A 26,445-nucleotide genomic window follows, 5' to 3' on the forward strand; every position below is an offset into this window, starting at 1 on the left:
TACTGCATAAAGCAATCCGAGTGCTGCAATGGGCAATGGGCGAGGATAAATATATGCAACAGAGGCATGATTACAGCGTCAGTTGTCCTATTTAAGAAAATGATTCCCTAATGCAGTCAGATAGGTGCAGCTTAAAATGAACACTGAATTATTAATGCGTCCTTCTCTGATACGGTTTCTTTTTCTTCACAGCGCTGCGGCTGCCAGCACGTCCTGCCATGAATTACTCTTGACACATCTGTCAGATAAGCGTTTGGCATTTCAAAATTATTCCCCTTTTATACCAATGTAAATTATTATATTATCACCTAAACCTGCTGCAGCTGTACTTACTCTTGTACACTATAAGCCATTTATAAAAGCCTGTTTAAAGAAAAAAAAATCTAAGTGCACACTAGAGCTGGAGTAATTAGTCTGTTTATCAGTTTTGATAAGTGATCAATCGTCCTAAATGTGAGATTTCTCATTTTCTTTATAAGTCTCAACCACTGTGTAGAAAATTCAGAGAAGTGCCAAACTAAACAGTGAATGTGTTAATTCAAATAAAATGACAGACACATCAATAATTAAAAGCACCATTAGCTGCACTTTTGAGTGATTAAGAATGTTGCATGCATGCATTTATGAATCCACTGGATAAATCTGAAAACAGGACGTTGATTGTTAGTTTATAAATAATTTTCTCATAACTGACATAAGAAACAGTAATGTAAAGTATTTTAATGTAAACTCTGCTCAGAAATACTAAAAATAAAATATTGTGTGCTTTTGTTTCTGTTCTAAAGAAAAAGGGGGATTTTTAAAACTGTTTATTTGGAGCCACTAGGTGGCAGGCTTGCTTCAATGTCTTGAGTCATGTGTAAAAAGCTGTTTAATAACATGTCGTGACAGTAAAGAGGACAAGGTTTTATTGAAATAAAATAAAATAATCATGTGCACATGTACATGGATACCATCACTCACATTACCCTCGTACTCTTTGACATCCGTATTTAAACAAAACTCAAAATAAACCCCTGTAGTTATTACCAGGAACAAAACCAGTGAAACGTTAAAATCCCTCCACAGCTTAGATGCAAACAGCTTATTAAAATAAAGTCTGATTTCTGTGCGAAACCTCACAAATAGAACCTGCCGGTCCCTTTTAAATGCAGCTTAAAAGAAGCAGAAGTGTTGTGGGAACAACGTCGCTGCCAAGATGCAGACAGGTTACAGGCAAGACGACCAGAATTTCCACAGCAGGCATTCAGGATGTGTTTGAACTCGCTCATTACGATGCCAGAGGACGACGGCACGATCACACTGGACGTTTCAGTGATCAAACAGGCTTAAAAATTTTGATATAACTGATAAATTACAGGATTTCTTTTAGTGATAACTCAGTTATTGTACCTTTGTATTTTTATTTAGCTTTTACTAGAATTTATTTTTAGCTTCCAGATTAGGTTTGCTTTGTTTTTCCTTTCTTTTTTTTTGTTAATTGAGGTTAAGTAAAATAAATATTAATATTAATTTATATAAATAAAATTCTATATTCATATTCTAATCATATTCTATGATTAACCCAAGGTTGTTAGTTTTAACTAAAACTCTGTGTAATAAAATCAAGACTAACTGAAATTATATTGATAATGATGATTAAAATGAAATAGAAATAAAAAGAAAATTACTTTAACTTCAGTGTTTGTCTGGTAAACTTTTTGTTGTTTGAGATTTAGGATGTCTAACTGCCTCAAAAGGGAAAAGTTTGTACTGTAAAACCAAAAAAAAAAAAAAATTTGACCAATGACAAATATCCTTTATATTTTAATATTTAAGTAAACTAAAATCAACACTGACACTAATAAAAACTGAAGTGAACATTTTCAAACCCACTCTGGGAATCAACAAATTGCACTGAAAAGGAAAGAAAATTGAAATAAAAATGAATTCGAAAATACAAAACTGCTGTATTTTAAGTGCATTGTGTAGCATGCAATAATACTCTTTACATGCAGATAGATGGAAAATCCATCATAAAATCCAGTGCATACAGAGTAATGAGTGATTTCAGACACACTGAGTTGTGGAGAGAGGAAAACACACAGGTGTGTTAATCATGGCTACATTTCACGCAGGGCAGGTCCTCTTTTTGGATGAACCTCAGTTGACGTGTTTCACAGGTGTCTGCTGTGGAAAAAGGCCCGCTGGAGTTAAAGCTCACATGTGTGAGGAAGAGTAAACTATTCTTAAAAATAACCTGTGCCCATCTTGCCTGAATGGAGTGTATAAATTATAAGTAAAAACTCTTAGTGTGTGTAAAACCATGTCATGGCCCTAAAGGTGCAAGGCATCCATTTCTACTTCATGAAGCTGTATAAACACAAAACAGGAATCACATTGTTACAGATCAGAAGTTCAAACAGGAGCCTCTGTGCATTTCACAGGTTGACTTAAGTGTGTTTTTTCCCCTCTCATCCTTCAGTAATAAATACCAGTTTAACACATGATCAGAGACGTGTGTACGGGGACTGAACTATGCGTATGCTTGTTCTCAGCCCGAGTATCATCCTGCGTTAGTGACCAGCACAGTGAAAGCTGTGAAGAATTAATATAAGCCGGGTATAACAGAACTATTTAACAGCATGTGAAGCACATTTAAAGAGCAGTTAGGTCTCATTTGAGGCTCCAAATGTGACGAGGAACTCTAGATTTAGAGAAAAGTTCACTTCGTTCAATGTCTGTCGTGAAAGAAAAATGTGTCCACTGATTATTTATTTTAGTGGCTTTCACCATTCCTCCTCTCCTTATTGGGAATTTAGAGATCCCCTTTTCAAAGAGATTTAAATAAAGGTTTTTCACATTGATCTTTTAAGTGCTGAATTTCCACTCTCTCTGTCCACTGTAGGAAGCAGTGTTGTGTTTACAAGTTAACCCCCTCCAGGGTTTTTCTAGGCTCAAAATGGGCCTCAAGAGTCAAAGTCAATGCAAAGACTCTGTGTTAACATGCTTTAACTTACAAAAAGAAAGAAAAAAGTCACAGTTCTGGTGATTTTGCTTTAGTAGAAAGCCAAAATCAATTTAGTGGGCACTAATTTTTTCATATGCAAGAAAAACCCCGACCTTGTGTTAGCATTTTTGGTTGTTTTTTTCTTTAATTAAATCAGGAAAACGTCTCTTGATGGTCAGTATGAACAGGAACCACAAATTTCACTAAGTTTCAATACAGACACAAAGGAATGTGAACTTATCCTTTAATTTAGGTGGATATTTTTGCCTAAATTCAGCCCCAGCTGTTTCCTTACTGAAAGGCCTCAGAGTATGAACCTAAACTTAACTCGAGCACCTTCTGCTGTTCACTGAAGCCAAATGGAGAAGTGAAGCAGTCAGGAGGGAAATCAGATCCGGTACATAACAGAGAAATTCTAATGTTAGATTCATGCTGTTTTGGAAGTGTTATACCTACATGACTGAGAGTGTGAGGTGTGTCTCGTAACCCTGACGATATGAAGACGCTGTGTACGATGGGCAGAGTTTGGAACCGAGCGTTTGATTCAGTGGATCTATATTAGAGGAAGACTTAACTAATGCACCTCCACCTCCTGAGTCTCCTCTGAAGGTGAGAGCGTGGCTTCCTCCTCGGTACATCTACCGTCACCCAATCCACGAGCGTGGCTGGTTGCTAAGATACTAAAGTCTCCATTTTCAGTCAGATATCCTGCAGTTACAGCAGAGTTAAGGTCTGCAGATTTACTCAGGTCACTGAGGGTGTATTGCAGGTCCTCATCCTCCTGGGCAGAAAGGTGCAGTTTTTCATCAGGATATCCGTTCACCTGCAGGTCCATGATGTTCCTGCTGGATGCCTCCACATCTGACCAGCGAGTGGCGTCTTCAGGAGGAGTCTTCACAAAGTCGTTTGCAACCTGGATCGAGTCGTCTGCCTCCTCACAAACGCTTTCCTCATCACTGACCTTCACGATGCTGTCGTTGGAAGATGGCAGAGAGGAGCTGACCGTGTCGCACTCGTCGCTTTCATCTTTGTTGCCAGCAAAATCCACTTCCTGTGTGTCATCACCATCCTGTACCACCGCAGATACACCGTTCAACATGTGGGCCTCGTCACTGATTTCTGATTCGAGCAGTGTTTCCTCGTTACCTCCTGCTTTGTTGCCTTTTTGGTCGTCTGCGTTGACTTCTAGAACATGAACCTCATTAACCTCAGAGATGACGGGATTCTCGGTACAGATGTTTTCCATAGCTTCCTGAGATCTGGCATCACTTCCTAAAATGTGTTCATCACAGTTATTTTCCTTAAAATCTAAAATCTTCTCAGAATCATCACATTTTTCAGGCTCACAGTTGACTTTTCCTTCATGAGCATCCTCATTACTCTCCTGCAGCTCCACCTTTTCTTCTTCACCTGGAGGTAAAACAATCTTCCCATTGATCACACTGTCCTCAAAGCCGATCCCCGTGAACGTGTGCACCTCCACCGGAGTCTGTAACCTCTGCTGGATCTGCTCAGCAGAGCTAAGACTCTCTGGACTGTCCCCCAGATAAAAGGTTGCCTCTGATGGGCCGCTGTCCTCAAGAACCGTTTCAAGAACGGCCTCAAGATGGTTGCTCTTCTGGGAAATCCTTACTGAGCATTTCTTCCTATGGTCCTGATCATGGACCTCCAGTAAACCTTCTAGAGGGTCAGCGTCACCACATGAGACGAGCTCCGGGCTGATGGTCTCATTAGGTTGTTGGCAAGGTTGATGAGGAGCCGGGCTGTGGAGGAAAACGGGAACAAGGGTTTAGAAATTGTTCAGTTTAAACATTTTATACATTTAATGAGGAGTTGATACGTTGCTACTAAAGGGGAGAGGTCTAGAATACGGAGACTATGCTGGTTAGCTCAGCTTAGCACAAAAACTCCAGAATGGAGAAGTAATCATCCAATAAATAAATAAATAAATCACAAAATCAATCATCCAATCCCAACAATTTCCATCTTTTTTTTTTGTAATGTGTTAAACAAGATAAAGAAGAAAGGGCTCTATATAACTGCCAACATTCAGCCGAATTAAGAACAAGCAGCAACATTTAGGGCTAAAAATCTGCAGTTCCTGTTATCCGATTGTTCAGTCTGACGTCACTAGCCGTGTCTGGGTCTAAACTCCGCTGCAGGTCCATATATCAAACGATCACTATGGCATTACTGAGAGTTGAAAAACTGTCTAAAGTCTTTCATCTTTAATAAAATGATCAGCGTTCTGCTCTACCAGGTGTAACAATTGAGTTTAACATCCAGGCATCCATGAAAACGGAATTTATGACATTTAACGGAGTTAGAAGTTAGCAGGGAGTTAGCTCGCTAGCTTCTATCTAAATACAATATAGCATGTCCTGACTGCGGGTTTTGAAAACAAATTAAAACGTACAGCTCTGCTATCACTTCCAACATAAATGAAGACAGAAAACTAAACAGCAGTGACGTTTGTAGGGTTACTGAAGTTGGGCTAGCTGGTATATAATGATGTGCTACGTGACCGCTAGCGACACAGCTATGTTAGCATAATATAAACAAGCTAACTTTTTTTCCACTCGATAAAAGTTAACGTGAGTGTTCTCGGTGGTCAGGAACAAATGTAATCGCATGGCAGGATGCTGTAAAAGGACCAAACTTCAGCCAGGAGAACAACTGAGATAATCCATCCACAATACGAGGTTAGTCATTCATATACTGCTGCATGGGCTGGGCTGTAGTTACATCCTAGGGTTTTAAAAACTGAGCTTAAATAAATGATTAGTGGTAATAAAAGCCGAGGGAGGTCAACAGTGATCACTGACTGTTTTAGGAGCTTTTTGAGATCAAATAGAAGAAAATACAAAACATTAAACATGTTAACAATACAAAAGCCATATTAAACGCAGACTACTTTAGACCCGGAAGTAGGATTCGTCACGTCATCACTTAACAACCGGATGGCCACTTGAGGCTGGCTGCAAATGAGTCAGTCCCCCATAGACATTGTTAAAATGCCCAACTTTACTACAGAAAAAAAAATACAATGGTCTAATACAAAAAAAGGTTTTGGCCTCTTTGGGTAATTTTTTTTTTAACTCATCGATTTGGAAACTTCTAGACTTCACCTGGCCTTCTCCACCATATTTGTAGTACTTTTGGAGTATTTTTAAAGTGATCTGTTAATATTGTCTGCTTTGTGTTTAACTGAGCTAATAAGTTTGTGACTTTTGGTAAGTGAAATTCTGGATTTTTTTATTGGTTATTTAGGAAAACTTAAAATTCAATCCTCTTGTGCAAATATGGATGCTGCTGGCTTAAAAAACAACAACAACATCAACGATGACAACAACAACAACAACAACATGGTAGCTGCTAAATGTTAATGCTGAGGCTTCAAATGTCTCAGTTGGTGAATATAAATAGTCTATTGTTTACAATCATAGACTGTATATAAATGATGGACAAACATATAGACATGTTATATCTACTCTCAGGTTTTAACATGGAAGTCTATTAGATTGGCTCACTTTTGGAGTGAGCCTCAAGTGGGCATTAGAGGTACTGCAGTCATTGTTTTTAGCCTGTGACATTGGTTGCTGTTTGCAATACACCCGTATGCATAATCATCTCTGTAGGTACCGTTCTGATCTTTTTCACTTACCTTTCCATTGATTCGTAAGAAATGGTCAAACATGGCTCCTTGATCAAATCGTCCTCCTGTGCCTGAGCTAGTCCCTGATTGGACGAGGCATACGTGAGGATGGCATCTGTCACGGAGTAAGGGGTGTGGCCTTGGACACAGTCCTGGATGTGACCGACTGGCAGCTGGGTCTGTAGAAAGAGGTGGAGCTGGCTGTCTGACAGACAGACGGTCATGTGCACCACTCTACAAAAAAACAAAAAGAAAAAAAATGACAGAGGTAAAACAAGATTAGAAAATGCTTGTTTAGACGATCAAATACTGATTTTAGAAGAAGGAGAACTGACTTGTCCAAGAAAATCTGAAGTCCCTTTCTTCTCTTCTCCAAAAAGTCCTCATTGTTGAAGGAGAAGAAGGATTTCCCTGGAAGATCTGGGACTGGTCTGTAAGGATAAATAATAATAATTATCCATGTCTGTGGAGATAATTATGTTAAATCTGGCATAGAAACACTGCTCCAGAGGTGCATCCTCATATTTGAGGTCACTGTTTCTATAAGCAATCCCAGTGAACCAAAGCACTCAGTCGCACTTTTTTTTCTGGTTGGTTCTGTGTGTCATCACTGAAGAAACCTGAGATTAAAGGATCTTTCAGACATATCTGTGAATCACACAAAGCTTATCTCATAAAGTCCAACAATAAAAACATGGAGCTGGAAATGAGCAGAGTAGAATCACGTTAAAGCAGATGAGTTTCCTGTTCAGTCCCGTTTTAATTTTGTTTCAGTAAATATCTGGCTCTTAGCTGCTAAATGCTCCACACAGAGCAGCTAATGTACATCCATTTATTTTCTTAACCGTTTAACCACTAACGTGGGCTGAAGCGTATCCGGCTATCACAGAGAAATAGGCAGGTACACCTCAGATAGGACTCCAGTCTATCACAGGCCTAACCCTCTAATCAGAATCACCAGTTAACACATGCAAATCCAGTGAGTGTACAGTCAGAGGAAAGGAGGAACATGCTTCACAGAGCTAAATGGAGTCTTGTTTCAGGCATCCCTCTACTAGATGAGACACAATTCATCTTTGTAAAAGACAGCCTTAGATCACTAACAGACATTTACACAAAATGTTTAATTGTTGTTGCTTTTTGTTTCTCCAGACTTTTTTTTTTTTTTAAAGTCCCAAATAAGTCATCCACGTTGATTCCATGTCCATTTCTCTAAATAAGGTTTGTACATCTTGTTATAGAGAAGGGGGGTGGGGGTTAACTGACTCTGTTGTGTAAAGCACTTTAAAAGAAACAACACAAATATTCTTATTTTAAGCATTCTGGAAATCCAGGATGCTTAAAAGTCTTTTCCTGATTGTTATTTTGGGATTAATAAACCCTGGGTGGCGACCTGCTTTCATCTCCATCTTTGTCATATCTCGTCTATAATATCCAGACAATAACTTGAACCTGGTATTCAATACCGCTGCACAATCCACTTTGTATTGTCTCTGTCCTGTCTTTGTTTATCGTACAGTTAATATTGTATAGTTATCATTATAGTATTGTATAGTTACTAATTAATACCTTTTTAATCCCTTTATTGTACCGAAATTTAGCACGTTATTTATTTTATAATGTCTAGTTTTATATCTCTTGGAGATATATCTTTTATATACTAATAAATGCACCGTGGGAGGCTTGAGGTGAATTTCGGTACACTGTACACTGTGTATACTTCTGTATTGACAATAAAGCTCTTGAATCTCTATGAGGACCAAAGAACAGAACAAAACTGGACCAGCTGACTTACACCAAACCGGCGTTCTTCTGCAGCTTCTTCTTGAGCCACACAAACTCACTGTACCGCCGCCGCACACAGGATGTCTTGGCTGTGAAGGCTTTACTGTTGGTCTGAGAAAAAAAAAAAGTATTAAAAATGGGAACGTTGGTGATATTTTGAGGGCTTTTTTCATAATATAATTAAAATCAAAAGGCACAATAGCCTGACGCCAATAGAAAGAGAAGGGGGAAAGAGGTGTTGTTCTCTGTGCCGGAAATATTCAAAACTACATGAAATGCAGATTCTTTCAAAACAGAAAATAATAATCCCCAAATATTTCACTTAGTCCTGCCTAAAAACATAATAAAGAGTCAGATATTTTTAGGCCAGTGGCTGGGTTACATACGGGCCAGGTTTTTAGTAAACTCATGCCACTGATGATCACACTCATGCTGTGACTTTAGTGAGTCATGTTGCAGCTGGTGAAACTGCTGCTGAGCTTATGAAGTTATCACATGTCTGATTTGTTCCAGTAACATGTGACACTTTCTAGTCATGTCTACATAACAACGAGGTCCGTGGTTTTTAAAGAAATAACAAATAGAATCCAAATTCATGCTTTTTAAGATGTAAAATAAAATTGAATTAGGAGCAAACAATGTCAAAACTACAAGTTTAGAGAAAGAAGAACAGAAGCGCTACAAGGTCCTGACATCTGATCCCACAGCACGCTTTGGTGATGCAGGTAGGATTACAAAGGTCATGGAAAATGTGATAAATATCATCTGCAAGTATACCCTCAGGGAAAAAGAAAAAGCAAAACAAAACAAGGTATTGTGGTAAAATGATATTTTAACTTTGGTCGTTTCTTTAATCCAAATTAGTTAAAGAATAATGTGTTAGTCTTAAAAATGTATTATTCATTCATTCATTAATAAGCAATCTACCAACACCTGTGACCTGGTACATTCTAATCACCTCTGTCAATTCTTGATATATATTATTATGTATTTTTTATATATTGTGCTATTTCTTAAATGTGTAAATCTGTAACATTTTGTAGTGTTAAATAGTCGACTCTGTTACTGTTACTGTACTGGAGCAACTGTAACCCACATAATTTCCTTAGGGATTAATAAAGTATGCTGATTCTGATATAAAACACCGAGGGTGATCAATGGGCTAAAATTTTTAAATTTCAACCAACAGGTGAACAAAAGTGCTGCTAAAGATCTAAACTTCTTAAAGATGATAAGAGAAAGACTTTAGACCTTTCTGCCGCCTGCCTAACAATAATGTGTCGCCTCCTGCATCTCCCCATTAGGTATCCTTTATATTGGCCTTCTACAGATAAAGGTCGTGTTTAACACATGTAAAGTCCTCACGCTTTCCAGAGTTAACACCCAGAAGACCCCTTGGGACCTTAAAAGTAATAGTTGAGCGGGGAAATTATGAATTATGCATGAAATTAGGACAAAGAATGCGCTTTGTCCACTTAAATTTACAGAGATCTGTGCATTCGCTTTTACTTTCAGCCACTTGGAATGTATTTCAAGCGTCTACTTAAATTAAATCCCATTTATAGAAAAATGCACAGCACTTGTGATTTCCCTTTGTTGGAAAGTCAGAACCTCTCTGGTGGGTCGCAAAAATGTTTATATGCAGGAAAACCCCTGGTTAGATTTAGACACAGAGAGAGCTTAGGCAGTTACAGTGGGGCAAAAAAGTATTTAGTCAGCCACCGATTGTGCAAGTTCCCCCACTTAAAATGATGACAGAGGTCAGTAATTTGCACCAGAGGTACACTTCAACTGTGAGAGACAGAATGTGAAAAAAAAAAAATCCATGAATCCACATGGTAGGATTTGTAAAGAATTTATTCGTAAATCAGGGTGGAAAATAAGTATTTGGTCAATAACAAAAATACAACTCAATACTTTGTAACATAACCTTTGTTGGCAATAACAGAGGTCAAACGTTTACTATAGGTCTTTACCAGGTTTGCACACACAGTAGCTGGTATTTTGGCCCATTCCTCCATGCAGATCTTCTCGAGAGCAGTGATGTTTTGGGGCTGTCGCCGAGCAACACGGACTTTCAACTCCCGCCACAGATTTTCTATGGGGTTGAGGTCTGGAGACTGGCTAGGCCACTCCAGGACTTTCAAATGCTTCTTACGGAGCCACTCCTTTGTTGCCCGGGCGGTGTGTTTTGGATCATTGTCATGTTGGAAGACCCAGCCTCGTTTCATCTTCAAAGTTCTCACTGATGGAAGGAGGTTTTGGCTCAAAATCTCACGATACATGGCCCCATTCATTCTTTCCTTAACACGGATCAGTCGTCCTGTCCCCTTGGCAGAAAAACAGCCCCATAGCATGATGTTTCCACCCCCATGCTTCACAGTAGGTATGGTGTTCTTGGGATGCAACTCAGTATTCTTCTTCCTCCAAACACGACGAGTTGAGTTTATACCAAAAAGTTCTACTTTGGTTTCATCTGACCACATGACATTCTCCCAATCCTCTGCTGTATCATCCATGTGCTCTCTGGCAAACTTCAGACGGGCCTGGACATGCACTGGCTTCAGCAGCGGAACACGTCTGGCACTGCGGGATTTGATTCCCTGCCGTTGTAGTGTGTTACTGATGGTGACCTTTGTTACTTTGGTCCCAGCTCTCTGCAGGTCATTCACCAGGTCCCCCCGTGTGGTTCTGGGATCTTTGCTCACCGTTCTCATGATCATTTTGACCCCACGGGATGAGATCTTGCGTGGAGCCCCAGATCGAGGGAGATTATCAGTGGTCTTGTATGTCTTCCATTTTCTGATGATTGCTCCCACAGTTGATTTTTTCACACCAAGCTGCTTGCCTATTGTAGATTCACTCTTCCCAGTCTGGTGCAGGTCTACAATACTTTTCCTGGTGTCCTTCGAAAGCTCTTTGGTCTTGGCCATGGCGGAGTTTGGAGTCTGACTGTTTGAGGCTGTGGACAGGTGTCTTTTATACAGATGATGAGTTCAAACAGGTGCCATTCATACAGGTAACGAGTGGGGGACAGAAAAGCTTCTTACAGAAGACGTTACAGGTCTGTGAGAGCCAGAGATTTTCCTTGTTTGAGGTGACCAAATACTTATTTTCCACCCTGATTTACGAATAAATTCTTTACAAATCCTACCATGTGGATTCATGGATTTTTTTTTTCACATTCTGTCTCTCACAGTTGAAGTGTACCTCTGGTGCAAATTACTGACCTCTGTCATCATTTTAAGTGGGGGAACTTGCACAATCGGTGGCTGACTAAATACTTTTTTGCCCCACTGTAAATGTTGGACAGGTTTATAGTTCCTGTGAAGTAAGAGACAATAAAAGTGCTAACTTTTGTCCTAAAAAAAGTATTCTTGAGGAAACTGTCTCACCTATGCAACACAATAACATGTCGACAACAAACAAACCCATGTAAGATCATGTGAGGTTGCATAGTTTTAGCCAATATCATGAGTCAGCTCCCACAAACACACAGACACAGAGAGGAAATCCGCCCAGGCATGAAGCCTTGCTGCTGAAACCGCATTCCTCGGCACGGCTGGTGTCTCCATAACAACGTGAAACTCCTCCCCCCCTAAAAAAAAAACAAACATTCAAGGAGCGGTAAAGCCCCGACTCTTTTATACTCTTATCTGTTAAAAAAGTTTGAGGAAATCCTTGAGGTGTTGTTTCAGGGAGAAATGTCTTTATGTGTCACAGACTATTTAACATTCAAGTCTGTGTATTTTTTGCATTTTATCTGCACTGTAATCACTGCAAACAGTTAGTTTGCAGTACTCCATCCATCCACGCAGGCATGCATGCATGCATGCAGTGAAGCCAAAACCTCCAAAACTCCTGGGAGGACTCATGCATGTGTTGAGTTTGCCTCTTCATTGTTGGACACCAGCACCCAGGAGGCATCCTAGTGAGACAGTGCACCACCTCAGCTGGCTCCTTTCAATATGGTGGAGTAGCGGCTACATTCTGAGTCCTTCTCAAATGACCGAGCTCCTAACCCTAGCTCTAACGGAGGCACTTGCAGCAACAACTCATCCCTGACCTGTAGTGGGTTCTGTGAACCAGCTGAGAACTATGACCTCAAACTTGGAGGTGCCAATTCTCATAGCTGCGACTTGGCTACACCCAGAAATCCTGTCCATACAATTTTGATCCCAATCAGTGAAAAAAATTAAGTCCAGTGAAGTCCAACACCTACCGGGAATGAGTACAACCTATTACCGGCAATGAGGACCAATGGATTCAAACCAACAATTTTCCTGCTCTGAGGCAGCAGTGCTTAAACACACATTCACTTTGAATTATGACTCTGGTTTAATTAGTTGATATAACCTAGTTTAAACTACACATTTCTGCTTATAAATGATTATCAAAAGACAATTAATTTTTTTTAATGTGTTAACAGTCAAACGGAGACGTATGTTGACATAAAACTACTTGTAATGCTCATCTGTTATCTGCACTATAATCACTACTACAATTAAAGTGTGGAAAGAAAACCCTGTGATGTCCCAGAACTGTACGCGTTCTCTTCAGGTGTTTATGTTTTTTGGTCCAAAACTTTAACCTGAATGAAAATCTTTAATCACCCACAAACGCTGTGGCCAAACATTTCTGCTGCTGGTTCATTTTCATACTCACATGCAGGAATATTTTATAATCCACATAGGAGTTCCAGGAGCCTTCGTTCTGAATGCGGGGATCTTGAACCCGCACTGCCACAAACTCCTGAAAGATAGACACACAAAGCGTGTCAGCAGTGCTGTTTGCATGTGTGTTGTGTCATTATTGTGAAACCACCACACTGTTGGCACGACACAGGCCTCTTCTGCAAACTTTGTTTTTTACAGAGGCTTTTACCCATCAGTCTGTTCTCCAGTTTAGCTAAAGGCTAGTGTGAACATGTGTAGAAAGCAGAACTTGTGTTGAAAATTAAAACATTTAAATAAGAGAGAGAGAAAAGGTACTTACATCTTCTTCGTGATTACTGATCATCCTACCGAGTGCTGCACTGCAAAGAGAGGAGCAAACAATCAGATCAGCTGCGTCAAAACCTTTTGAACATTGAGAAAGTTTCACCAGTGGCGTCATGAGCTCATGAATCACCCTTTGAAAGAGAAGCTGGGCAGCTCAGCCTAACTGAGTCACTCTCACACTTCTATTTACCATGAGTAGCCCGCAGCCACTCTTCCACAGAGGGGAGCATGTGTGAAGTGAGATTAACATGCAAGCTTAAAGTCACAGTTTTTTTGCTCTCTTTTTACCCTGACAGAGAAATGAATACATTAACTGGTTTAAAATAAGCTGCAAGCACCACATTTTCACTGATTCTTTTAATTTACAGTACAATCCAAGAGTGATACAGATTCTCCACCGAGGAATACCTTTTAAATGCAACCTGCTGAGTTGCATCTTACTAACAAGCCCAAAGGAAGCTGTGGAGACATGTTACAGCAGCATTTCTATTCCACTGCTGATGCAGAAAGTGCATCAATTTTTTTTCCTGCTTGCTCCTAATATAGATGCCAAGTGCATTTTACACTGCTGGGAAATGCAGATAATAGTACACCCATAATTTTCAATTAATACAACTAATCTCACTTTGATCTAATCAAAAACTAAAGTGATTTCCACGTCTTCTTTGTTAGGCTACATGGCAGTGCTGGAGCTAAAGGTGCTAAGCTTAAAGCGATCCAGTTTAACCAGCTGCAGTGTCAATGTGCAGATGTCATGTTAGAAATGAATGCATAACCGATTTGCAGCACCAATGTTACCTTTTGTATTTTATTTTATTTGTAATAGGCCATACTCAGTCGGTCCAATTTGTGCAAAAATAACACCCTGCTGTTTACGTGAGAGAGCTCACAGCCTAAAGCAGGCAGCCCGAGTTAACCAATAACGCTGATAATCACCATCATGACACCCGTTAACGCCAACTGGGGTTTCAGGTTTTTGTTGACACAAGGAAACCCCAGCTATGTTGAATTTTCTTCATAGTACACCTCACAGGACTAAAAGTATGCTGTTTAGTCTGTTTCCTGCTTTGCAAGCTTCCCTGTTATCAGTAACCAAATACTGGAAGTTGGTTAAACCACTGTCAGTTCAATTCTTTAATTTAACTTTGACTGACTGGTTTCTTCCACCAGTTCTTAAAACTAGTCTGAAAATGACATAACACTGTCTGAGTGACACCTACACGAAACCCAAAAGTGTCCACGTGTATTGAGTCTTGTGAAAGTTCAAAGCAACTGAAAAAGGGTATTGATACTCAGCACAAAGTGTAAACTATGACTGCATCCAAATATCAGCTGAATATCAGGACCAAAATCCACCACGAAATTGGTTATTGGTCTAATTTAGTATTGATATCACCTCAGAATTTGCCAGTCAGCGCTTCCTTATTGTAAACAATATGTACACGGGGGTTTTCAGGCAAAAATCAGACAATATGTGACAAAGAACATGCTCTTAATTTTTTTTGGCCTAAAAAAATTTCCCCATGTAATGGTGGTTTTGTGGCCAGTCTTAAATATAGATTCCTCTTATAAAGTGCACTAGCAAATAAGCTATAAATAACACACAAGCAGGATGCGTGAGTTCAGCAAAAGAAAAAAAAAAACGATTTAAAAAAGCCAGGATGATCTACATGTACATAGCTAGTCTCAAAACAATCAACACAACAGGGACAATCACTTTAAATCTCCTTTTACTGTTACAGACACTTTTAACAGCTATTCTCCACCAGAAACACCGCGTAAATGTGTTTTTCTCTGCTTTAGCTGGCATTTCTTGAACCAGTTTGATAACAATCGAAAACAACCACATATGAGCACCCACTTGGAAGAGGTGAAGACTTAACAACAACGTGTTTCGTTTAGTTTCCTGGCCTGACTAATTGTACTTTTCAACAAGGTGGCTAACAAACAAACACCAGCTGAAGGGCTAGCTCCAGCTAGCAGGTACTTACTTTCATACGTTGGCTGCTGTGGTCTCGCCCGGTCGGCTGTGATCGACGTTGCTGGTTTCGTTTGTCGATATTTCTGCTCGATTTGGCAACAAATTCTTCAAACACAGAGGACTGTGTTCACCGGTAGCTCCTATCTCCATTTCGCAAGTCACAAGCTCCACCCCTGCGCGTCACGTTTTTACGTCACCGCGTAGTGCAGGGTAGCACGTAAAGAGGGAGGGGCGTGAAGAAAAACCCGCTGGCTTTGAAAAGCTAGCGGGGTTGTTTTCTTTTTCTGTTTATTAGTAAAAACAGCAAACGATGATCAAATTGTTTTAATGTAATGCTCAGTTTGCTTAAATATTATGAGTAAAAGTTTAAAGCGGGTAAATTTGGCTCTGTGGATGCGGTACTGTCCTGAGATAACTGAAATACTGATTATATGTAATTCTTTAAAATATTTAATACCTCTATTCTTAAACAGTTTTTTGAAAGATATTTGTCAGGCACAATAAAGTTTTATTTACATCTCAGTCAGTCAAATAAATGCTGCTTGACTGTTGTTGTTGTGTGGTAGGTATGGTCAAACGGAAAATACTTTTTTTTATGGAAGCATTTTTTTCCACCACAGAAAATTTTTACCACATCAAAATTACTCAAAATCTTATTATCTCGACATTTCAACTTAATAATTCAAAGTTAGGGTTAGTGATTAAGATTAGGGTTGTCTGGGGCTTACTAACTCTTCTCAACATTTGAGAAAATAACTCAAAACTTACCCAAAAAAAAGGGTAAAACTCCGACATTTAAAGTTCTTGACTCAAAATTTAGACTTAAAAATGGCAAAAAAAAAAAAAAAAAAAGTCAAAATACTGTGGTGAAAACACACTTCCACAATTTCTGACATCTTTCTAAAAGCACTACTTTTCATACTTTATATAAACGTAACTAAAATACTTATTTCTTATAATTGGTAATTTATTTCAACATGTGAACAATATACAAGTACATTTAGTAAAGAAAATAAGAGAGAGAAAAAAATACTATATAAATTACATACAAAAAAAAAAACAATCAGTACTTGTGCTCAGTGCTGAGCAAGAGCCTGGATCCACTGCTCATTTCTTTATATATATTTTAATTCTTTAATACAATCTGAACTCTAGGAAAGCGTTTAATATAGTTTTAAGTAGTTTGCAGGAACAGTTCCCTAATCTTTTTTGAGGACTTTCTAAGCTCATCTTTGGATGCTGGTTGGTTTTTCTTCTGTTCTTTGTCATGATGATGCCACACTGCTTCACTAATCAGAAAATCTGGATCTTTTATTATGATTCTGCCAAAAGCACATCAGAATTATATGCTGTCCCATTCACTGCAAAGAAAGCACTCTGACCATTCAAAAAATACTAAAATAAGAGTTTCTAATAAATACAGTATAAAAATATAAATGTGTACAAATGTGTGTGTGTGTGTGTGTGTGTCTGCCTGAGTCATTGTAGAGTGCACTGTAAAGTGTACTGTTTGTTTCAGCTTTTATTATCCTGTACTGCCTTCCTGATGCTAATAGCTGGAACAGGTGATGTCCTGGGTGGGATGCGTCCTTCAGGATGCTGTGGGCTTTACTTTGGCAGTGGGACCTTAGAGATCCTTAAGGAGAGAAGAGCACAGCTGATGATCTTCTGTGCTGTGCTGATGACCCTCTGGAGTGCTGTCTTTTCTTGAGCAGTGCAGCTGACAAACCCCACTGGCATGCAATATGTCAATACACTCTCAACAGAACATCTATAGAAGGACATCAGCAGCTCCTTGACTATAGGGTGTTGTTTTAGTACGAAGCAGAACACCTGCTATTCCTTCAGTAAGATTGAGGTCCGTGCTTCCAGGAGGCCAGTGCATGACTGATAGAGTTGCATTGTGTGTTTTTCTATCCAGGTATGCTTTTACTGCATTGGCAGTGTTTTGGGATGATTGCAAAATGAAGCCATTGCCTATCAGATGCTAGATGGCAGGACATCAAAACCTGATGGTAGTTTTCTGCATTCATAATTCCATCAGTTTTTAAAAGTTCCCCAACACCACTGGCTGAAGTACAGCACCAAACCATGACATAGTAGTTATGTTAGCAACCCAGTCCCTAAAAGTAAAAAGCAGCCAAAGGGAAAATATATGAAAGACCCCCAGAAAGCCTGGAGAACTAATTCTAAAAATTACAAGACAGTCTGGGTCCATGGAAGCAAAATATATGGATATAATCAGTGGCACATTAATGTGTATGTACATTTATTAATAAGTAGAAACTAGTTGTTTTAGTTAAAATTAGAATTAGTTAGATCACTGAAGTGTGTATATTAAAAATAAATACATTTTAAAAAGGGCAATATAACGAATAACAATAGAAATAAATAATTAATCATTTTAATTTTTTACAACTGTGCTTCCAAATAAATAATAATAATAAAAGTAATAAATATTTAACTTAACAGTTTAATTCAGAATATTACCTTTAAAAAATAAAATAAAATATGAGGGTAAATGAATAATTTTGTTCAGTTCTTCTTCCTAGATTAGCTGTCAAACAGTCACACCTCAGGTTTGTGTCTGAAAGCTTGAGTCCTCCACTAAGTGGAAACCAAACAGAAATGTTCAAATCATACTCATTTATTTGTTGTGTTGCGCATTTTGAGGATGCCTTCTCCATTTGGATGCCGTTGCTATGAGTAACTACATAATCCAAGACACAGCTGACTGGGTGCAAGCATCATTTCCCACACCCCATGTTTAAAGTAGTTATAAAAGTCTTTCCCTTGTTTCAACTTGTTGAGGCCATGCTTTCTTTCAATGAGCCACAGGCCACAGCTAGTTAAGGTCTGCAAACACTCCCTGTTAACTGTAGACTTTAGTATATCTATATATCTATGCAAGGTGTATATATGCCTGTACTGCAAATTTAGCTTTTTAAAATAATAAAGTAAAAGTATTTGATACGAAAAACACACTCGTTGTTATAGATACATTATTATATATGAAATGATTGTATTGCTCATGTAGTCATGTTTAAAATTAAATGCAATTAACCAAAACACAAAGAGATGTAAACATTTTTCATGACACAAAACTATAATAATTTATGGTCTTTCGCGCTCAATTTTGGTCCCTTATCGTTGCAGTTTTATTTGTCTAATCATTTTTCATCTTTATCTTTTTATGTATTTATTTCGTGTATTTTTCTGTGATATAAAGAACACTGTATTTAAACAGGGTTAGCTCAGGACGCCCGCCGCCTCCCTGGGACCCCGGCAGTACCGCTTGGTAGTCCTCCCCGCCTGGGTATTTATCCAGCTGTGCACAGATTTATAAAGCACCTCGAGCATCTATAACCTGTGTTTATAACGCAGGGAGGTCCGCTTCGTTCATCTCCAGCCCGCCGTTTGCGCGCATGCTGCTTCCGTAGATCTGTATATCGTCCGCACTGAGCGCGAGTGGCGCGTGCTGGCGCCGAGCGTTCCATCCGCGTGCTTCGCGGTCTGCGGAGGGGCTCCTCCTCGCGCTCCAGCGGGCGTTCCCCCCTCCTTCTTCTGCTCCCTTCACACCAGACGAAGGGGCGGAAACGACACATTTCGCCGTGGAGAAGGTAGCGGCTCTGTGTTTCGACAACAAACCGACACAAACGTTATTACCGTAAACCTGCGATAGCCGTAGCTGTTTCATTTCGGCTCGGGCGGAAGTTTTAAAACAAACCGATTACACTGTAAGTCATCGGTGAGTTCCATTTTTTCACCCTCCTCCTTCCAAAGGTGCTCTAACGCTGGATTGTGCATGAGGCTAACGTTAGCTAGCTGGGAGGTTTATTTTAAGTCAGTATTAAAAAGACACCTGCTCAGGAGACTAGCTCCGCATACTGCGCGGTTATTCGCGGTGTTTACATCCGACAGGCATCCCTGAGCCGCTACATTAGTTGCTACCACGAAGGCAATATGGAGGAATCGCCAGCTAGCAGTACACTGTGGGTCCCTGCAAGGCTTTTGTCGTGCGCTCTTTTCTTCTGCCTCTCGCTCTCTGCTAACGTTAAAAATAATCCCTTCTACACTGAGCACAGAGGAGTATTTTACACCGCGACGACGCCCCTTTCCCCCAAAGTAGTCCAGTTTCTTTTTTAATTAGCCCCTCCACGCTGCTGCTCAGCCGCCGCCAGGTGTTGCAAATCTCACGTTGTTGATGCTGATTGCTACATGTACGGCCATAGATGCCTCCCTACTCTGCCTCCGCTTTATTATTAATCGACTAAATTATGAATAAAGCCAGAAATGTTGGAATAGACATACTGGGAGGATGCATACTCATTTTTTGTTGAACCTAGAATAAAATATATAACACATATGGTAAAATCTATTGTTCTTTAATAGCTGGACAACCTGTTCTCATGAAGCACACACCAAACACATTCAATGGGATTATTTTAATCAATGGGAAATGAAAAATGTGGAATCAATAACAAAAACATCACAATTTTAGTACTCTTAATTCTTTGAGGCATGAGTAAGATCTGACAGATCAGCTTTGCAGAATGAACCATTACTTCCTTCAGTTTCCACCATACATTTGATGTACCTCGTCCCTGAAGTGAAAAACCTTTAACACTCTTTCCTCAGTGGCAGGTTGCACACCTTATCATTACCAAAACCTTTCATCACGGAATGAGAAAAGTCCCAAATCTGAGCATACACCTGTCCAGTTACTGTTACTGCCGCCTCCTCTTGTTCTCCACCTGTCCTCCAACCCCATACCATGAATGAGTGGGGATATTTGCTTGTTTTCTTCAGGCAAAAGTTCCAGCATCACCTTCTCGACCAGCCCAGATTCATCACTGAACATCTCTTTAATCCAATAATCCACCACCCATGATTGTTTTTTTTTTTGTTAGCCCACTCTGAGCTTGTTTTATTTTCCTGTATGGAAATCCCATTTCAATCAGCCCCTCTTCCACTTCTGTCACAAACATTAAATAGTTTTTCTTCTTTTTTTGCTTGTTGCTGTGCATTTCTATCATGAGTTTTCTGTTTGAATGATCCAAATTGTAGACACAACTGAGAACAACCTCTTTAGTCAGATTCCCTCTTTAAGCTCATTAGGGTCACGCTTCACCATCAACAGCTTTTGCAGACTTTTGCATATGTACATTTACTATGGTTATGCTACTTGAGCTGGAAAAAATGCAATTTATTAAGGTAATGAAGCCAGAATATCAGAGATTTGTTTATTTGCAGCAAAATGAGAAAAGAGAGAGAAAAAAAGCTGAATGAACATCCTCCAAGTGTGGTGATTCCATCATTTTTGCTGGGGCTTGTATATGCAATTGTCTTACTTTGCACTCGGCAGAAGCACATGGAAATACCATTCTGTGAGCTTATATCATGTCATATAAGGTTATAAATCATGGTTAACATGAGGCAATGTAGATTAGACAATCACTTCTTTGACAGAAAAGCTCTTAAACCTTTAAAAAAAACCCACAATCATAGGCTGATTGTAATAATCGGCATTGCCTCTCATGCTTCTCGTCATTGAATCCCATTCTCCAATGCTGTTTTTTTCCAACATGCAACAATCTTGACGTTGACCAGGCACCTGCGGGTCCCCAGGTCTACCTGATGAGTATGAGCCTGACTACAGAACCCTCTAACGATGGTCCCACTGTTACAGAAGGTTTTAAACATCATTATTTCCTAACATGAATTTCTGTTTCACTTGTCGTTGTGCGATTAAGGTGTCTATCAAGAAATGAATCGTGTACGTGACTCTATAAGTGTTTGTGATGCCATTTGAACTCGGCAGACACATGTCAGCGTCTTTAACTCTGCAGGCAGTAAGAGTTCTCAGTTTCAAGCCACTGAGGCATCTGGGGCCACAGATGTGTTCTCATTTCCCCTGTTTGCAAACCGACAGAGAGCAAAATGACTTCGGCTGAGAAGAAGGACAAGAAGCCAGATGAAGTGGCCGAGGAAGAAGAAGAGGAGGAAGAATATGTGGTGGAAAAGGTTCTGAATCGACGGGTGGTGAAAGGCAAAGTAGAGTACCTTCTTAAGTGGAAAGGCTTCTCTAAGTAAGTGTTTAAAAAATTAATTCATGGGTCACTGGTTGGCTCATGTCAGCTCATTCACACTTTTATCTTCACCTGACAACCCAGATTTGCCAAACAAACGCCAGATGAAAGATGCACTTCTTAACATGAGCTATGCAAAAGTTAAGGTTCCTGCTAGGGCTGTTCGATATAACGATATATATCGATGACGATATAAAAACGTCTATCGTTTGTTTCGTGGTGTCGCAAAATAAACTGTTTTCGGCAATATTTTTTCATCGTTTTGATGGTCACTGTAGTGGCTATATTAATTTCTCTCTTTCTCTTATATTTAATATAACCACACAGACGGACAAGCGCCTGTTTTTATGCGTTGTCGTTAGCATCAACAACAGTAACAGCATCGCGTGTCCGCTTGTTTATGTTCCACATAAACCTTTCACAATGAAGCTCAAGATCCTGTTGAGACTTTTCAAAATAAACTGAATAACGTGAAAGAGCAGATTATTTACGGATGAGAAGTAAAAAAGAGCCGCCAGGTGCTAAAAAATAAACCTTAGACTCAAACGTTAGAACAGGCTTTTCCCCGCAGCACGCCGTGTAATAAATACTCACAAAGAAAACGGCGGCAGTTACAACTTATGTCTAAAAATGTATCGTTTCATGCATCGGTTAAAACACTCGACTCCAGCTACATGACGCCCAGCTGGAAAAACTTCCCGCAAGTCGAGCTGCCCGAGATTCACAGAATTTACAGAAAATGTTACATTTTTGTGATTTATATCGTTATCGGGACGATAGAATTCTTATATCGGGATATGAGATTTTGGTCATATCGCACAGCCCTAGTTCCTGCTGTTGTTGGTTTTCTGTAAAGGGTTTTTAATGTTTTTCTAGCATCATTAAAGGTTTCGAGTATCTGGTACTACGGCAGCGCGGTCTGCTAGATCTGATTCAGATCTAACAGGTGTTTTTAATGGAGGTAGAGTCATATGTGCCTCAAAGTTTTAATGAACATATTTGTTTCAAAGGTTCACGTCTGTGGTGTGGGAACGTGAACTCTAAGGAGCCACATGTTGACTTTGAAAACAGCTGCTATAAGAGTTAGATGTCATTACATGCAGCTTAAAATCAAATCATTTAAAAAAAATGCCAAAGAAAACACAGTTTTACTCACATTAGTGTTTTTGTACCAACAAAGAGATTTCTAAAGAACTATTAGCCAGAAAATCGGCATATATTGCCATGGGTGGGTCCTTAAAAAGTCTGATCTGATCTATCTGCTGTTCTCTGATGCCTTCATAGGAGGCATCAGAGAAGGGAAGCAGGCCGACTTACCAAAATACTCTAAAACTGGACTGAAAATCAGTGGTAACAGGTGTTGTGGAGTGATGAATCCAAAAATTGAAATTTTTGGATCAAATTGATGTCAGTATGTACGGATAAGTGTCTACAGCCCACCGTTAAAACACGGTGGAGGTTCAGTCATGGTGTAGGGCTGCATTTGAATCACTGATGTTGGGAATTTTGTCAAAATATCTGGACTCAATATCTGCCCCCACCCACCCAAACATCAGATCTTTGATCTGACATGCAATCTGACTGGCAGTGGCCTAATTTTTCAGCAAGACGATGCCAAAAACACAGCAAATACCTGTATTAAAAATGGACTGGCCTCCCCAGAGCCATTGTGTGAGGGAAAGTTATTGTATAGCTTGTGTAAGTATCTTTGCAAAAAGTGAGAAAAACATCAGGACTCTATGTTATCAGACTCCAGTGATACTCAGCTGGACTCTGGAAGCAGCTTTCGCATGATGATAGTGGAGAATATTTTGACTGTAAACATCACAAGCAACTAAATGAGGAGTTAAATCATATTTTCGTGTATTTAAATCTACAGTGAAGATAACACGTGGGAACCAGAAGACAACCTGGACTGTCCAGATTTGATTGCAGAGTTCCTGCAGTCCCAGAAATCAGCACATGATGGAAAAAGGAAGGCAGCCGGAGAAGCAGAAGGAGACGACAGTAAATCAAAGAAGAAGAAAGATGATGTGAGTCCCAATTTTTCCATGAGTCTCGTTTAATGCCAAGTTATCTAAAAATACACTTCACTGTTAAGAAAAAATGAAAGGAGCACTTAACCTGATATACCAAAAAGTCAGGATGTTGTGTAAAATGTAAATAAAAACTCAATGCCGCGATAAAATTCAAAACAAGCTAATTTTTTTTGTGTTCTGTTGTCAATAAAATATAGGTTTGTGAGATTTGCAAATTACTGTGTTTCATTTTTATTTACATTTTACACAACATACCAACTTTTTAGGAAATAGTTTCTAATTTCTTGAGAACAAAATGATGTGATAACAGTGGAAACCAGGATAACCAGTGATGACAGGATTAGTTCCTGTATGCATTCCCAACAACATCTGGGCATGCTTCTTCACCTCCTCCTAGACCTGAATCATCAGTCTGTGGTGCTGTTTAGCCCCATTTGATGTACCAATAGTGTCCCAGAGGTTCTCTGTTGGATTCAGGTCAGAACATGAGGGGCTTTCCGTGGCTTCCATGCCTTCAACGTTTAGGACTATGGGGCTGGGCAGGACAAACCCTGGGCTCTCTGCACCAGCTTAAGGTGGTTTGACACCAGGTGTGAGGATTCCATTCCAGTACCTTTAACCCAGAAGTCCCCCCTATAATCATTGTTGACCCACTTCTCAAGACTCTCACATCTATCAAACATGCTCAGTGTAAACCTCTTCCTCTTATCTGTGAAGAGAGCAGGGTGCCAGTTGTGGACCTGCCAGTTCTAATGTGTTTTTCTTGTGAATACCAGTCAAACTGCAGTGCTGGGCTCTGAGTTAGGTCAGAGCCGTGTACATGAGTAACCAGCTGGAGGTTGTTTTTTTGGGCTCTGGTAGTGTTCCCCCTGTTCCTCCCAGGACCTACCAGAAATGTCTTGTATGATTGATTAGAAATCTTTTTGTCTCCGATTTGACGGTTTTTCTGTGGGCATCCTGTATTAGGATGGATTTAAGTTTTATTTTGTTTCTTGATCCTCAGACAGAGAAGTTAAGGGGCTTTGCTCGAGGTCTGGATCCAGAAAGGATTATCGGTGCCACAGATTCCACAGGAGAACTCATGTTCCTCATGAAATGGTGTGTAAGTGTTGCCCCACACGTTGGGGAATTCAAATGTGCCATTAAATGCGTTTCTACAGTAGGTTAAATGACTTTTTCCTTTGCCCTTTTTAAAGGAAAAATTCAGATGAAGCGGACCTTGTGCCGGCGAAAGAGGCCAACGTCAAGTGTCCGCAAGTGGTCATCTCTTTCTATGAAGAACGGCTCACCTGGCACTCGTACCCCTCCGAAGACGAGAAGAAGGATGAGAAAAACTAGCACAGGGCGAAGGGGCAGGAGGAGAAGAAATGTCATTTTGAACTTCTGTGTACTTTCCATGAGGGAGGGGAGGGGAGGCGAAGAAGGGGGATGGGCCAGAGGCAAGCAAGACATCCTGGACTCATTAGTCTTCTTGGCGTAGTATCACTCATTCGATTCTACTTTTATCCAGATCAAATCTCCATGTAAATATCCTTCAGATTTGCTTGACAAAAACCAGCTCAAACAAAGCAGTGTTAATTTTCCCTTCACCAGGCTTTCGATGTCCTTTCCACATCTGGCTCATCTTGCAATGACATCGTATCAGTGAGGTGATGTTTTCATTTCTTTCGCGTGCCATTGTTTTTACTCCGTTTATCAGCGCTCTCCGGGGCCAAAACTGTGTTCATTTTAGGCGTTTCCTTAGCATCCGTATTGATGTACGGTTATGAACAACTTCTGTAATATTTTGTTCTTTGGTAATCTTTGTAGTGTTTGTCACGTCTTGCTTGTCGCTTTTGGAGAATAAACCACTTTTTGTTACAGTGGCTTTGTGTCACTTTAAATTTGAAGATAATTATCATCTTTATATTCTGGTTAATTTATCAGACTGGCTAAAAATGTTGTTTTATTTCAAGGTAACGTGTCTGTCTGTAGTTTAGATGCCTGAATTTTTCTGATTTTCTTTATCACATGCAGGTTAAAAGTCACTGTTGAGAGAAAAAGTTGGATTGCATTTCAATAAATGCCACGATGTAAAACTGAGACCAGAGCAGGAAGTCAAACAGCGTTTCTGCTGTCTGGATAGCCGGTTACTTCAAGGTAAACCATTGTTCGAGGTATAATAACTGAAGGGGACCGATTAGGGCTTTCTTTATTTTCTGGCAATTATATTTGCATGACAAGCATAAAATTGCTGGTTTGACTTCGGCTGGAGACACAAATCCCCTCTGGGGTTGAATAAGGAAGGGCATCCGGTGTAAAACATGCTGCAGCGACCCCTTGTGACGAGGAAGCGGCTGAAAGTAAACATTGACCGACTTTCTACCAATATGTGAGATCTCAAAGGTGAGCGCGTGCACGCACCTCAGCACCATTTCAAGCAGGTTTTTCCCTACTCTTGACCATTTATGATGTCAAAGAGTAAATATTTCTAATCTGATCATCTCAGGCACAGCAGGAGTCCCACCCATGTGCTGTTCGAACAGGGCACATCAAGCTGCAAAACCAAACTTGGAATACAAGTGCATGGAAATGTTGAGGTAATCTGTCAGCTCTACAGAAGCATAAAGAAAAAACAAAGGAAGGCAAAGTTGGTGATTTACATTCCTACCTCACCTATTGCTCTGGGTAGTGTCCGAAAGAATGAGATCGCAGATACAAGCGGCCAAAATGAGCTTCGTCTGGAGGATGTCTGGGCTCAGCATTACAGATCAGGAGAGGGGCTCAGAGCAGAGCTCGACACTGAAAGGAGCCAGCTGGAGTGGTTCGAGTATCTGACCATGCCTCTTGGATGCATCCCAGGTGAGATGTCTCAGGCATGCCCTACAGGGAGGACACGCTGGTGAATGATATCTCTCAAGAACACCT

The 26,445-nt window shown here is 39.9% G+C and overlaps 3 protein-coding genes across 7 annotated transcripts in view; 2 read left to right on the top strand and 1 right to left on the bottom strand.

Annotated features, from left to right (window-relative positions):
* skap1 (src kinase associated phosphoprotein 1) overlaps positions 1-3,906 on the top strand; it is a 41,810-nt gene extending 37,904 nt beyond the window's left edge. Inside the window, exon 15 of one of the 3 annotated variants that reach the window (XM_082542953.1) lies at positions 3,819-3,906. The gene's annotated coding sequence lies outside the window, so the exon portion shown is untranslated. Of the gene's footprint in view, positions 1-192; positions 963-3,818 lie in introns of those variants that run through there. The other 2 variants (XM_082542954.1, XM_082542952.1) reach the window with 2 other exon arrangements.
* Positions 892-15,611, bottom strand: snx11 (sorting nexin 11). Its single transcript, XM_082542946.1, has 7 exons — positions 15,421-15,611; positions 13,425-13,464; positions 13,095-13,181; positions 8,440-8,540; positions 6,980-7,075; positions 6,654-6,878; positions 892-4,752 (listed from the first exon to the last, which is right to left on the bottom strand). The coding sequence occupies exons 2-7, from the start codon at positions 13,446-13,448 to the stop codon at positions 3,564-3,566; spliced, it is 1,722 nt and encodes a 573-aa protein (XP_082399072.1). The 5' UTR covers positions 13,449-13,464; positions 15,421-15,611; the 3' UTR covers positions 892-3,563.
* A 3,334-nt stretch (positions 15,612-18,945) lies between these two features.
* cbx1b (chromobox homolog 1b (HP1 beta homolog Drosophila)) lies at positions 18,946-25,403 on the top strand. Of its 3 annotated transcripts, none has more exons than XM_082543919.1 (6): positions 18,946-19,030; positions 21,021-21,102; positions 21,343-21,499; positions 23,379-23,532; positions 24,542-24,636; positions 24,735-25,403. In XM_082543919.1, exons 2-6 carry the CDS (start codon positions 21,048-21,050, stop codon positions 24,874-24,876), a joined length of 603 nt encoding a protein of 200 aa, XP_082400045.1. In that variant the 5' UTR covers positions 18,946-19,030; positions 21,021-21,047; the 3' UTR covers positions 24,877-25,403. The 3 variants fall into 3 exon arrangements, with proteins under 3 accessions (XP_082400045.1, XP_082400043.1, XP_082400044.1); XM_082543917.1 differs by having other exon boundaries at positions 18,961-19,158; XM_082543918.1 differs by having other exon boundaries at positions 18,961-19,147.
* Positions 25,404-26,445: the final 1,042 nt, after the last annotated feature.

Source organism: Aulonocara stuartgranti, assembly GCF_965226115.1.
Source record: "Aulonocara stuartgranti genome assembly, chromosome: 8".
Classification (NCBI taxonomy): domain Eukaryota; kingdom Metazoa; phylum Chordata; class Actinopteri; order Cichliformes; family Cichlidae; genus Aulonocara; species Aulonocara stuartgranti.

Bases quoted from the DNA above. Each gene is read 5' to 3' on its own strand.
- cbx1b (XM_082543919.1), top strand. From the start codon at position 21,048: ATGAGTATGAGCCTGACTACAGAACCCTCTAACGATGGTCCCACTGTT. The intron at 23,533-24,541 runs GTGAGTCCCAAT...CTTGATCCTCAG, and splicing joins CAAAGAAGAAGAAAGATGAT to ACAGAGAAGTTAAGGGGCTT. The intron at 24,637-24,734 runs GTGTGTAAGTGT...CCCTTTTTAAAG, and splicing joins CTCATGTTCCTCATGAAATG to GAAAAATTCAGATGAAGCGG.
- snx11 (XM_082542946.1), bottom strand. From the start codon at position 13,448: ATGATCAGTAATCACGAAGAAGAT. The intron at 8,541-13,094 runs GTGAGTATGAAA...TTTTTTTCTCAG, and splicing joins ATTATAAAATATTCCTGCAT to ACCAACAGTAAAGCCTTCAC. The intron at 4,753-6,653 runs GTAAGTGAAAAA...TTTCCTCCACAG, and splicing joins TCTTACGAATCAATGGAAAG to CCCGGCTCCTCATCAACCTT.